The following is a 15,705-nucleotide window of genomic DNA, read 5'->3' on the forward strand; positions in this document are numbered from 1 at the left end:
CTTATTTACGTCCGTACCGTCGTCTTTCATATTTGTATACGAAAAATGAATAGCGTGTAAATAGATCTAGAGCTTCCAACCCTGTTTTTACTGAAACCTGCTAACTGGGTAACCACGGATATGTAAACTAACCGAAAACCGGGTTATTATTATATAATTATTAGTAGGTATATGAACTAAAGAGACAAACCGCGAAAATAACATGTGAAAGCTTTTTCAAAAACGTCGCGTCGTAACAAATATCAACATCTCAGTCTTCACTCAAGTAATAAAATCGCCTGCCTAAATTACTTTATTACTTACTTACCCTTTAAATGGCTTACTTTTATTGTTATTGATATAGTGTGAGACAAATTCCATAGAATAAATAATAGCGCGGCGATCTTTAAGGATTACGCGTGGCTTAGATATCCACGGCAAATCTATAGAGCTGTGGGATATCGACAACTGCTTTGGGTTTTTTGATTAATCCCCTAAATTGAGTAGGTACACGTCTTGTCTTGCCCGTAAATAATTTTGTTTGTATATCAATATATTGTAAATAATGTAAATAAGCAAACTAACCGCTAACTGAATAGTAAGTAATTTTCCTCTGGTTAATAATAATTGGAAACCCTACATGGGTCCCATCATTTTTGTTTATTAGATTGATTTTTTCAACCCACACCATTAATAAAATGTGTGTTTGATGGATGACAGTAAGTTAGGTATAAGACAAAATGTATACTTTCTGTTAATATATTATTATAAATGCGATTAATGTTATACCTATTTAGAATTACCTGTTGTATGTAAATATTGCTGTACTTATCTTGTTATTACTTAATCTTATATATTATGTGACGTATAAGTTGAATGGGATTTTTATAATTATATTTAATATTTTTCATAATTATTCTGTACAATGTGTTATTTATGTTCATTCATTTCATATAAATATACTTTCTAAAAAACCAAATTAATATCCTTTTTTTAATTTCTAGAAAGTATATTCCTAATTGTGTGTGAAATTAATAAGTATGTATGTTAATTTAAAAACGCGTTAAAACACTAATATTAGTAATATGTAAGTATTTAAAATATGTTTCGTATTAAGTCTTTCTAATGAAAGTAGTCATCAATAATGCGGCTCTGTGCGTGCTACGAAGGTCATTTTTTACGCGTCCACACATTAACTCACACTACTAAAATCCTGCTTCACTTTCAAACGTTTGTAGAATAGGAGATCGGAGTTCTATTTATTTTCTTTTCTGTGTCTCCGACGGAATATCGAAGGGATGCAATGGAGGTGGGCGATTCAGGACATCACTGAAATGTTGGCGCCACAGCTCCTGGACCTTTGCAGGTTCAGTGACTGTCACTCCGTCAGAGTTGCGTAATGCAGTGACCACTGGACGTTTCTTACCGCAAATTGCTCTGGTGATGCGGAAGAGAGCACTTGGATTATTCTTGCAGGCAGCAGATTCCGCATCCCGAATGAGGTCATCCAGGCGTCGGCGCTTATCGCGGCGGGCAGAACGCTTTACCACGCGGTCCATTGTCTGGTATTCCGCGCTGCGCTGTAGGTCGTATGTACCATTGTCTCGCAATTCTTTCAGGAGCTTCCTCTTCTCAATCATCTCCCATGTATGAGGTGACATCCAGTCCGGCCTGTGCGTATGCCGCTCTCCTAAAGCAGTAGTTGCGGAGCTCATTATAGCATCCCGGAATAATATCCATTTTCCTTCCAAGAGATCCGAGTCGATGGAAGACGTGAGAGTTCTAGCATCATATAAGCGCTTCTGCAGCTCCAGCTCATAGGTTGCACGCACACGGGTACTTTTCAGTTTTTCCACATCGAGTCTGACCGTCCTCTTGGGTTTTAGGACTCGTTTGAGGTCTATACGGGATTTACCGACCAAGAGTTCATGGTCACTGTGGATGTCTGCACCTCTATATGTCCGCACGTCTAGCAGTTCATGCCGGTATTTCGCTTTGACCAAAATGTGGTCGATCTGGTTTCTTGTATTACCGTCTGGCGATGTCCATCTATATTTGTGGATGGTCTTATGAGGGAAAAGACTACCACCAATCACAAGACCATTCATTGAGGCAAAATCTACCAGACGGGAACCATTATCGTTTATTTGGCCAAGGCCATGTTTTCCCAGCAGAAAGGGTCCACGCGAGGGGTCAGATCCTACTTTGGCACTTAGATCACCAAGGATAACTGCATGATCACAGCTGGGGATATTTCCAGCGGCTTCCGCCAGACTTTCGTAGAATGTATCCTTATCTGCATCGCTAGCAGCCTCTGTGGGAGCATAGCACTGCAGAAAAGTGATAGAGCCCGACTTGGTCTTGAAAGTAGCACGGAGTAGACGTTCGGAGATAGGTTCCCAGCTGGTGAGGCACTTGCAAGCTTCCTTGGACATCAGCAATCCGACTCCACTACGTCGCAATGTGGCGTGTCCGGAGTACAATAGACGAAACCCACGAATAAACTTCTCACCAATGCCAGTGAGTCGACACTCACTGATCCCGAGAACATCTAACTTGTATTGAGAAAGTATTTCTGTTAGATGCTCGGCCTTTCCAGGGACATTTAGAGTACGGATATTGTAGGTTCCAAAACAAAATCGATTACCGAATTCAGGCGAGGTCGTCAAGATGGAAACGGGGGTCCGAGGCTTTCCTGTGCTTGGATTAATCTGTTGTTTTAGGGTGTGCAGGTGATTATCCCACAGCACCCGAGTTCACTGGTGGGGCTGCCACCTTAGGGCCCGTGAACATGCCCTGGTTTTCTGTAGGGGTTTTCCTTCCCGTAGCCAGAATGTACCAGTTTTTAGGCGCTGGTGATTCGCCTTGCACCCTCCTCTATCTGCTACAGCATGCTGTATTGCCTAGGGACCCCCACGGAGAGGTTAGAGGTAGGATTTGTTGGCAGAGCTATCATGGATAGTCGACATACTCAGCGATTTTAATGGTGATGACATTGATGATGATGAATAAGATATCGTGAACAATCCAATCCCAGTTTTGATGACTCAGCATAAGTTTTTGAATGGGAAACAGATGATTTTGTTCGATAGCTCAACGTCAGGAGTGGATATGGAAAATTTTGGAAACAAAGAAGCAGATTTTTTCAAAGTGTTCATGACCAGCACAGCATGCTCATGACTTTTATTACTAAAGAAACGAATAAGCAGCACCAGTGTAATGAATTGAGTTGGAGACTGAAACAACGGATAGATGTATGATGTATCAGTGGGAGAATTACATATATCTGTTTCTTGGGGTGTCTTTTGATGGCATGTAATTCGAGGAACAACATTTCGGCACAAATCTGGAAGGATAAAAGGGACCATGGTGACAACTCTTCTATTAACTCTTCAACTATTTTTACAGATACAGGCAAAACCACACACAGAAATGAACCGATTATAAAAGCTGAATGTATTCAGGATTTCAATAAAAATATGGGCGCGGTTGATAATTCAGATATGGTTATGTCGAATGTACATTCATCGCGAAAGACGATGAGGTGGTACAAAAAATGTTCTTCCACCTAATAGACCTTTCGCTATTGAATGCCCATATACTTTATTGACAAAAAACTGGAAAACGTATGCTGTTAGTACAGTGTCAGTTGGAGGTGATTCGGCAACTAACAAAAGAGCATAAATTTGATGTGCCCTCCAAATCCACATTGAAGAAAATGAAGTCGAATTGCCATTGCGTCTCACAGAAAGGCATTTAATGGCAAAATTACCTCCAACTGAGATAAAACCTATAGCAATGTGGAGATGTATGGTATCGGTGCAATCAGTGCAAGGTGGCCCTCTGCATAGAATCTTGTTTTGAGACATACCACACGGTGGAAGACACTATTGATTGTTTTTTCGTTGTATTTATATACTTTTAATATTAAACGTACTGAAAACTTCGTAATTTTAACAATCTTAAACGATCTTAATTTCTGCATTTTCATCTCCGAGGTATTTTTTTATATATATTTTTTGACTTTTCATTTATTCAGAGACATCAAACTTTGGCCAAAAAGCAAACTATACATTGTAATACATTATAATACAGATAGATTCGAAATCAAAAATCCAACCCTAACAGATTGCTTCTTCCAAGAGTATAATCAAGTACTAAACATCGAGTTGACGCAGACGATAATTCTTTCAATTAACATTACTTTACATTTAATAATTCGAATTTTCGCCTCATTTTAATTAGCAGTAACACAACTTACGTAGATAGCTACTAAGAAATATTAATATCTCTCTGAGAAGATCCTGCACCGTGTTGTATTAACCAATTAAGTTGTGTTTACACATAGCAGATTAGCAGATGGGTCGGTTGCGATCATGGTATAAGTAAAATCACTCCGTTAGAACAATGGTGTTAATCCATCCACTTTTAAACCATTATTAAATATGTTATAAATTTTGACACATTTTTTGTATGCTTGGGGCCAGGACTTCAAACTGTTTTTTTTTTAATTTGTTTCGGTGAATGATTTCTTTACGCCTTGAATTTGGCACACATTTCAAATGAAAAACAACAGCATATTTATTTCGTATATATATGTTGATACCAGATGAAGGTATCCTCAAGGATACCGCCCTTCGGTGAACAGCCACTGACCGAACCATCAGCCTTGGCAACAATTTCAGCCGAGTATGGAGGCCCACTGCGGACTCTCTGCAGCCGACAAACAGCCTGAAGCCAAACATCTACTCACGGCCCTCAGCCATGACGGCACACTTGCCTTATTTCAGCATTACAGATTACTTATAAATTAATATTCCTGTCATAATAACAGCAGCATCAATTCCATACAGCCAGCGTTAATTAATTTAAAGCCGTAAAATCTAACCAACTTCTCATTCTCATTCTATTAAAGGTCTTTGTCATAACATTAACAGCCGGGGATGTTAGGAAAATTTTATTAATATCAACTTCCCATAAGCAGCCATAATAATATTAATAAATACCTCAATTTCTAACATTATTTAATATCATCGCATTTCACTTTCAGCATGATTAATATTTATTTGTTAACCACAGCACGCAATAATCATATACTTACCATTAATTTTAATCCCGCAGCATTCTCATATAATTCTTTCGATAATTATTATTACCTTGTTTAATAACCATATCTACCCACAGCAAGCGCCAGCTAAACTTACTGCAAATAAACACCTGTGCCTGTAATCGTGTTTTTGTTCCCCACTCCCGCTTCTTGGCCTTTTTCAATGTCTCGGTCTGCAATCTCCGCATAAGAGCGAAGAAGGCCGGTGACAATGTGTTATGCTTGTCGAATTGGTGTTAACGCGCGTGTTTGAACATGTACCGAACCGAAAAAACTGATATTTTTGTTCCAACAAAAAAATTTTCGATTCAGTTCCGGCTCGAAGCCCTGCTTGGGGCCACCAAAGAAAGTGTCACAACTGTATTAAAGGATATACAAACAAATTTTAAAGATTTAAAAAAAAGATTTGATAATAGTTGAAATAAGTTTAATTAAATGTTTTTTTATATTCTAATAAAGATACAGTTTTGCATGCAATACAATTGGCCCCTTACGTATCTACCCCTTACGTAACGTATCTCATTTTTGTCTACTTTACACAAGTAAATTAACACTTTATTGACATAACAAGAAAGTGTTTTCAGGATATACATATTGAACTATCTGTTGAATTTTTTGATTAAGTCTCTTTGTCAGTTAACATTATATTGTTATTTTACATCCAAAATTGAAAATTGCGAAAAATTGAGATTTCTTTAGTTTTAAGGAGTCAAATCACACAAGATTTCCCTTATAAAGTAATATTTAGTGAGATATTGATAGAGAGTGTTAATTTAAGATTTGAAATAATTCATTGACGAAAATAGTTGATCGCAGTCATATATCTAAAGGTGGCGAAAGTAGCAGTTTGCTAGTCATTTAACAGATTGACTGCTGACTAGATCATTATTTTTTAATTACCACATTTAAATATTAGCGTCCAATGTATTAATTCAATATTTTAAAGGTATATTCGCATTACTATGTTGCTATTTTAGATAAATTAAGTATACAAAACTACTCGCAAAACTTTTGCATATAAAATTCTAACTTTGCGTGTCAAACAAAAATGATTTACGTGGTGCCGTAGGTTTTCCATCATTTCCTAAGCTTAGACCCTTAACTTACCCGAAATTGTTCAATCTGTATACGATATTCCCGCCCTGTCAGTTATTTAGGAATCTTAGGAAAATTATATAGATAATATCTACATACTAAAATACATGACATGTTTTACTATATAAGAAAGCAGTTCGGGCACTATAATTAAGTGAGTATCAAATACAGATCTATTGTGTTTCACATTATTGTATCAGTTACGCACAGCGGTGAACTGAATTCCAGTTATAGGATAAGTTATTAAAACTAAAGTAGGTAAGGTAAGTATTAAAACTAAAACTAAAATGAATACATACACAAAGATATTTTAAAAAATTAAAAATAAACAAAAAATAATGGCAACACGGCAGGGGAAAGTTCTACAAACCTAGTAGGGATGTACAATATAGGGTGCGGGTAAAACTCTGCAGCCTGATAGTTATAATGAGGTAACGGCAATTGGCCGCTCACGGGGGGTAGGTAATTATACTGCAGCTCTGGAGAGCCATAGTTGCTTAATGGCGGTGCCTCATCGCCGACATTAGAAATATTACCAATGTGACTGGTAGGTAAATTAATGTCCGGCACCTGTTGATACGTTGAATCTTCTTGTATATCTGAGGACGCGATTTCTGAATATGAAGAACTTCCAGTGAGTACTACATCGCAGGATGGTTTACCGTCTGGTATTTGCAATGTGCCGATATTTGCTTTGTTGGTGAATTCTTCAAATAAATTCTCTAAATCGTCGGTTTCCAAATCGGCAAAGGTCTTGGCGCGGCCGTTCTCTAGGTCTTCGAACGACGGAAGAAGATATGTGTGTCCATCCTAAAATAAAGGTCACGATTTAAATAGAATGAATTGTCTCAATACTTCCTAACGATCAGTCTTGGGTTATTATTACATATGATTTAAAAATATCGCGAATCTATTTCTGATATAACCTGAAAATGAACCTAAAAAAGGTACCTAATTTTACTTGCAAATTTCTCATGTTTGGGTGTCTATGGGTTGAAACATGCATTCATTCAATATATATTAGCTGTTAATTAAAAAATCTTTCAAGGGAACATGGAACTGCATTTGTGACTGTGACAATGTTTTCAGACGACCACCCCTTACTAGAGGATATATTATGAGGTGCTGAAGCAATACAAGTGTATTGGTAACTAAAGTTGACTAAATCGACTTAAAAATTAAATCTGTGATTGTTAATTCTACATAAATATTTTCAATATTTTGGAAATTAGATCTTGTTCTCAAAATGATCCATTATTACAATTTATAAAAAATATTGATATTTCTTTATGTTTGAAGGGGAACAAGTCAATCCAAAATATTTAAATTATACACATCGCTATGAAAATAATATTGACATTTCATTCACCTACTCCACGAGAACTCAAATGTTGGAAATAAATTGCGCTCATTTTGAGTCGACATTAGCTTAATTGTGTTAAATGCCCCACTTTTTCATATAGAAAATCGTTTTTTCAATTAATATTTGATAATAAAGAAATCCCAAATTCCGAGAAAAGTTTCTCGAGATCCGGGATTTCTCGAGATGTTAAAAATTTCTATTCTCGAGATTCAGGATTGAAAATTTCGAAAATTTCTCGAGAATTCCCATCGGGAAATTCCCGAAACCCAACTCTATGTACAACAACATGACTGTACTGAAACATGTTATTCTATACTTCTTCTTTAAACTACTGCTGACTTTTGATTTTCGGCATCTCAGGCTGCGTGAAAAGCGAAATCTAGGTTTCAATTATCGATCTACATAGAGGGTTTGTTATATTATGAAACAAATCTGTGCATTGTGTCTTAAGGTGCCAGGTTGGTACATGCCTGCATAGTATCAATTCAGTGCGATTCTGCCCTTCAAGTAGGGCAACAAGATAATCATAACAGGAGAAAGTCAGATTTACAGTATAACCACTTTGCGGGATTCTTTATCATGGATATGTTAAGATCCAACATAAATAGTGCACAGTGTTTTCATTGAAATAGCACAAACTAACTTGATACAAAAATTTGCCACTTTCACAACGCCTAATTATTTCCATCTTTGTCACGATCGTATGAAGTTTATGAGTCCATAATTTCTTTTTGTCCATATATAAGGGCAAAATATTTACACATACATTAAACAAATAAACGAACCGGCACGTGGCCTAACGCATGACTAAACCTGTTTATTTGAGAAGGTGATGGGGAGCGACTGCATAGAAGCGTATAGTTTTTGCATTATTGGCAAAAATATAGATTTTAAGAAATGTACGAAATAGCGAATTGTACAAAAGACTGATATTAAAGCGGAATACAAAACAACCGGCAGTATCCTTAGGATCTTTTTCTTAATAATATTATAATAGATACCCATTCAAAGAGAAGAATAATTTGTTACATGGTTTAATGGGACTCCTCAAGTCACGGATAATATATAAGATATGTTGGTACATATAATCTCATCTTCATTCACATAAAATATTTATAATATGTTATAATAGAACAAGATTTATAATATAGTATTTAAGAAAAGAAATGGTGGAATTGAATACGCTGTGGGAAACCCTTAAAGCTTGTCTAGATGGCGTGTGTCGCCAGAGGTGATACGCTGCGAATGCATGTGGATGGCTTAATGAGGTCACCTGTACGTCAATAGTGCTCAAATTATGACGTGTGAGTCAAATAGCGCCATCTAGGAAGGCTCTTAAATTATGTTTGATCTAATGATTCGAAATTTAATGCTAATTTTATAACCTGAATTAAAATTAAGCACAGCCTTCTGTACACAAACAGCGAAAAAATTTCACATAACTACCAAACCGTGGCGTTACACAGCAAACAATAATATTATAACCCTTAATCAGATGACATTGTATTGTCCGTTATAGGTTTGGTCTTCGGCTTGAATTGATTAAATCCGGTACGGGGTATGTTCGGATTGGCTACTTTATGGGGGATGTTATTTTTCCAGTTCTCGATGGCCTGATGGGTGTCCGTGCAGTTACGATTGTTGATACTTACTTTGGGGGTGTGCTTGCCTTCCACTTCAGGGACAAAGTCAGCGTGGTCCTCAGTTTGTAGTATTGTGTTGATGAGGACATCTTTATTATCCGAGGTGTCGAGCAGAACCATAACCGCCACATTTTCCTAAAATTATAAAGAAATTCATCAACCAATTATTGGAGGTAGCATTTAAAGAATACAGTGATGAGATGTTTCGTTGTCGTACATGGACAGTACTTTGTTATGACACTTTCTTTTTGAGTGAAACTTATTTGCATGAGCTTTTGAGGAGCAACTTGCAAAAGTTATAACCAATTAAAAATAAGTCAACAATCAATTTCCATTCAATTTTAGGTGGATCATTGAAAACCTGTGATCCTCTGATGAGTGTTATTTTCAGAACTAGTTGTTTTAAAGGTAAAGTTGACGAAAAATGGAATGGGGCTCGTATCCATCAAATTAAAAGTTGAAACCCCAGTTCAGAGGTACAATGCCGATTCTTTAAAAACGCAGTAAATGGTTGTACCTACTTACCTACTCATGGTTATAGGGTATATTTTTTTTAATTTGTAAAACATTAGGTTATCTATACTATGTTTTCAGGATATCCTTAGCAGGTGGAACATGTGGACACCAAAATTTTGAAGTATTCATTCAGATTAGTTAGAAAAACAAAGATATCTTCGGAACCTTGACTTTTGTAAGGAGTTCCAGATTCGATATAGGATTTTCAAGATTCTGAATTGAGGATTCCGGTTGCAAAATTACTATAAGATATTCAGAGTTCCATGGTTCAGTTTTGATTGCATTTCCAGCTCTGGTAACAAACATTATAATCAACAAGGCATAAACATCCGTCAGCTATTATTCTAGTTCTACTTTCGAATAGTCGTAATACTTTAACTTAACAGGTGATTTTTGAGTAATGCCATTAACTAACCTTGAAATTTCAACAAATGAATAACCATTGCCTAAATCAAATACACAAATATCCTCTGGTACATTTACCATTTGTGTTTCCTTGGATAACGACATAATGAGAATGCAGTACTTCATTCCAGTGGCCGAGGTACTATAGTTTTCTGTTTTTGATAGTATTCAGAACTTCTCGGTTATTCCCTACTAAATGTCAGCTAGTCCAAGGAATTTTGAGAGCATATCCTATGTATGCCGATTGAGAGTGGGTCGACTGTTTAGGCCCCACATCAGTTGAAATATGACCTTACAGGGGAGCGAGTTCAAAAGAAATTTTTCAGACTACTTGTCGTTGTATGGATACTATCCGCAACTTTATTCAACTGGCTTCCTCTTAGATATGCTTACATGGTGTAGTTTAAATACTAGACAATTTTTATATTTGGCCATGTGTCTTTTCTGACTTATATGAGGTATATATGAGAACTCGTGTCATTCTTGGTAGTATTGACTTGTGTGTCCCTGATAACTGTCTCAGAAATCGGGAGCATCAGTTGTTTGTTCTCGCTAGGTGCAGAACTAATGTGCCATTGGTAATGCCAATTGGGCAAAAACTCTGTTCAACCAAATCTCTTTGGATGTTGACATATTCCACCTACGTGAGGATGAGTATTTATAGTTGGGCATTGTTTTATAAATTCTTAAAATAGGTTCTACTTAATTCATTCTGTGTACTTCCATGTATCTAATTTACAATTTTTGTATTTACTCTTTCTACTGTTTGACTATTTTTTTTTTGTAATACATACTGCATCTATTTCTGTTTTAATACTATTTCTTTGTTTTTAAATGTCATGTTGTGAACCTCTTTAACTAATAATTTGTAAAGTTCACTGTGTGTAAAATAAATAAAATTTGATTTGATTCGTCTGATCCCGCATAAGTCTCCATGTAAATTTAAAATACCTGTATAATTTGAATTCGCGACTCACAAATTTTAGGCAAGAGTTAGATAATACAGCTTGGCAATTAGATAAACATTGGGTAGAATGCAGTCGGTGATGATAAATGTTCAATGGTAATACCGGTTGATCGTAGGCCACGACCTTGGCGTAGAGCACCTTGTCCTGGGTCAGTTGAACAAACCGTCTGCGGGGGGCTTGCGCCCAAGAGGTGGCCGACAGCAAAGGCTTCAGGCACGAAAGGCGCCCTCGGAGCGCCTGCTGGGGCAGGTGACTGAAGCGTTCCTCTAGGTGGTAGAGTTTGCTTGCTAGGATTGTTTCGACGGTGCCATAGTCAATGTAACGGACCTGCCATCAAAATAAAACTTTGCAATTGTAAAATATTCAGTAACCGGTTAAAGGAAGCCAAGGGAGGGAATTGTGGCCATTTTCAATATTACGATTATAATATAAATATAAAGGATTTCAAGTTATACACATTTATATTTTTATAAAAATCGATGTTTTTAAAATAAACATAAAAAAATATTAAAACGATGAATTTAGTAAAAAATCTACATGATGAAAAATTGAAAACTTAATAAACTAAATTTCAATAATAAATATGACCATAAATACAATATAATAGTAATGTTAGACGTGACATAAATATATGACAAATTCACATTTTTTTTACAATTGTAAGTTTATCTTTGACTTAAAAATAAAAAATCTTTTTAATGTTTTCAGATACATATTTATTAATTATTAATACATTTGAAATTGTAAATTATCAAAAATATGTCTCAAATTGAAAGCTTCGTATTTTTCCACTAGGTGCCTCTGCTGGCATGCCTCTCCCCCTTAAGGCTTTGGTGGAAGTAAAATTCAATAAAGATGATATCAAGTACAAAGAGGAAGTACAGATTCTTCTGGCATTGCGGCCACGACAAAATCACTTTGAAAAGCTATTTGAAAGTAACGATACCAACACCTAAATGAGTTGCCTACACTGCCACAAGAATCTGACACCATTCTTCTACTTCTGAAGCCACCTATGAATCAAGATTGTTACATTAATTGAAAATAACAAAACATCATACCCAATATTCACAGAATTTGAGATAACACCTCAGTTGCAGTTAATAAGTTCTATGATTGCATCAAAAGTTTAATCGGTAGAGTACAGAGCCTGGATTGCGATGGTTGTGGGTCCAAACCGCATTCGGTAAAAATGAATAGGTTAATAGATTCTGAGATGTCCTAAATTATATAAAACTAATACATACCTTAACATTGTCCGCGTCAACATTATCAATGATGACGGCGCGGTGAAATATATCGCTGAAGGTGCACGCGCAGTACTGTCCCACTATGGCCAGCTGCCGGGGCAAATGCAGCTGCTCTAACATCTTCACGTCTCGGTAGAAGATCCTGCGCCAAAGAACAAATCACAATAATTAACAGTATGATCAGACCTTGGATTGGGAACATAATTCGTTCAAAGCAAATTACCCCATAAATAATGGAAAAACCTAAAAATATCCATATAAAAACAATTATGCGATACAAATTCCTTTTTATATTATTACTAGCGAGCACCCAGCATGCGTTGCAGTGCCACTCAAAGAAAAAAAGTGTTTGTGATTTAATTCTGTTTATTGTAGTGCTTTTGGATACACAATATTTTTTGTTTTTCCGTCTGGTGCATACACAAATAAATCAAAAGGTTTCCAACACGTGAGTAGGCCACATACAGCTGTCCATGTGAGAAGAATGGATTTTCCAAATTTGGAATAGGAACGCATACGAATAGAAGAAGATAGTTATACTAATTCAGAAACCTTCACTTTAATTTTTTTTGAGTATTTGGTATCTATGTATTATGGCATGGTTTACGCAGGGTTTAATTGAATTTACACAAGGCCTGAACAAAAATGAACCATAAGTGCGAGTGAGTAAGCATTCACCACGATTATATCACAGCTCTATGCGTTATAATACCTAAGATAGAATTTCTAAGGCTGAATTAAATTTTTTTGAAAACGTCGCCGGAAAAAAACGATTTGACTGATAACATTCATATAAAAACTGCGAGCATGTGTTGCTGAAATTTATTGTTTTTGTGTTAATTATAAAGTTAGTGGTAATTATTTTTAGTTATTTTAGTGGAACAAATGGTTAACGATATTGTGCTTAAATTTGGTAGCCATACTGAGAAGCATCACGATTGTATAACGTTTCATAGTTAAGTTGATAATAATAAAATTGAGGTTCTTCTGTGCGTTATACACAAGAAACACGGCTTCAATTCGTCGAAAAATAGGCGCTCTCTATATATTATTACTCTGAGAACTAACACTATCGGCAATTTGTAGTCATAGTTCAATGAAAACAAATATATATGACTGACAAAATTCAATGATATGCCTGCCAATATTCCCGGTGAAATGTTCCTTGTGAAATCATCCATACAAACACCTGTTTTGCAAGATGTTAGCACTATGATTCTATGTTCAATAATATTCACTCTGTCATCAGTTCTTTCATACATTAAAAACATAGACATAAATAAAGGCGCAGGTTCTGATCGTATTCCTCCCATTTTCATTGCTTCTTGTGGAGAAGAATTGGCCTCCCCATTTATCAATTTTATTTAACATTTCTGTTAAAAGTGGTTGTTTTCCAAATATATGGAAGAAAGCATTAATTACTCCCAATGTGCTCTCAATTCTTTTCTATGGTATGGAAGTATGGACGCTGAACCAAGAGATGTCACGGAGACTTGAAGCTTTCGAGATGTGGCTGTATAGACACATCCTCAAAATTCCTTGGACTGATCGGGTGACAAATGTTGAAGTTCTCAATCGAATGGGGAAGGACCGAGAAGTTCTACGTAGTATCAAAACCAGGAAGCTACAATACCTCGGCCACATTATGAGAGGACAAAAATACAGCATTCCCCAACTCGTCATTCAAAGAAAGATCAATGGGAAGCGTAGCAGAGGACGGCACCGCATTTCGTGGCTTAAGAACCTCCGTGATTGGTACGAGTGCAGCTCCACCGACCTGTTCCGGGTAGCAGACGACAAAGATAACATCGCCTTGATGGTAGCCGACCTCCGCTAGGGGATGGCACAATAAGAAGAAGAACTCCAATATTCAAAAGTGGTGACAAAAGCGTTATTGCTAATTACAGGCCGATATCCAAACTTCCTACTTTTGGAAAACTCTTAGAAAAGATCATCTCCAACCATATTTTTTCATATTCACGGTGATTTATTTTGTTGGATTTCTTCATATATCTCAAATCGGTTGCAAGCTGTTGCAATTAAAGGATTCGTTTCTAGTTTTATACACATTCCATCTGAGTACCGCATTATTCATCTTATATATTAATGATATGAGCACCTGTTTTCTTAACTCACTATTTTCCATCTATGAGATGTCACAAAAATATATAAAAATATCTCTTCAGTCGATGATTGTATTGAGTTACAATCTGACTTAGATAGACTATAGATACTGTCAATTGAATCACCTTTATCTAAATGTCAACAAATGCTCGTCAATAACATTCTCCAGAAGTATGAACCCCATCAACAAAGAATACAAACCAAGATGAGGACAGGCGCTATTGTACAAAACATTGGTTGTCTTCATGTTGATTTTCATCCAATTGAAAGATATATTGTTATGTTCGATACAAATCAATAGTTAATGAATGTAAGTGGTTTTTAAATGTTCAACAGCCTGGAGGCAACATTTCCTCTCATCTGATTGAGCTGAAATTTTGCCGGAATTATTCTATCGTAGTAAATGAAGTAAATAAAAGCCACTCTAAATTCAATTGATTCAACAAAGAATAATTACACAATAAAAGTTTTAAGGAAGGTTACTTACTCCATGTCATCGGTTAATGTTTCGAAAGCAGCATTGGGCTGGGGCCCATCAATATTAAACCAAAAGTGCGAAGGGTCTCGATAATCACTGATGACTACTGCGATTTTGCCTGTTGGCGGCTGCTGCAGCATCGGGCACGATGATGAGATGAAATTCATCGCGTATAGGGATGGATGCTAATCGGATAAAATAAATAATGAAACAATTATTTATATTAACCCAGCTGAAACCATACTTCCATTCTCAGCGGCATATCTTAATAATAATATAGTAATTTTAAATCCGCTCATCAAATTCTTTTGCGATACCACTATGCAATGATATACATTGCAGAAAGTGGTGCGTAATTATGATCGTTATATTTGATAGTGAATGAAACGGGATGAGAGAAAGATGGATATCTTTGAGAGGATAGTCATGAGAAGAATGAAAAGATTCAGTATTGAAAATGGTATTTGGAAGTATGAGAAGATATTATCTTCTCTTTTCTTCTTCCACCCTGTCACGACCCAACATTGGGGCATAGAGCAAGCACAAGTTCGCGCCACTTCCCTCGTCCATCGCCAACTCTTGCGCCTCACGCTATGTCAGATCTGCAGCACATAGGTCGCTCCTATAGCACCGCTGCAGGGTGAGGGAGGGCCGGCCACGGCGACGGAACCCTTGTGGCACAGCCTATCTTGCTGCTGTTAAAATATCGCACTTATTGCAACAATAAAAACCAACTAGCGTAATTGTTACAATAAATGCTAATATTTTGATACAAAC

General features: G+C 36.4%; 1 protein-coding gene across 1 annotated transcript; it reads right to left on the bottom strand.

The window, feature by feature from the left end:
* Positions 1-1,238: 1,238 nt before the first annotated feature.
* LOC147079488 (uncharacterized) lies at positions 1,239-2,414 on the bottom strand. The gene has a single exon (XM_085960802.1). It carries the CDS (start codon positions 2,412-2,414, stop codon positions 1,239-1,241), a length of 1,176 nt encoding a protein of 391 aa, XP_085816928.1.
* Positions 2,415-15,705: the final 13,291 nt, after the last annotated feature.

This window comes from Rhyacophila brunnea, unplaced genomic scaffold (assembly GCF_057557595.1).
Source record: "Rhyacophila brunnea isolate RB1 unplaced genomic scaffold, BYU_Rbru_1.0 scaffold_1, whole genome shotgun sequence".
Classification (NCBI taxonomy): Eukaryota; Metazoa; Arthropoda; class Insecta; order Trichoptera; family Rhyacophilidae; genus Rhyacophila; species Rhyacophila brunnea.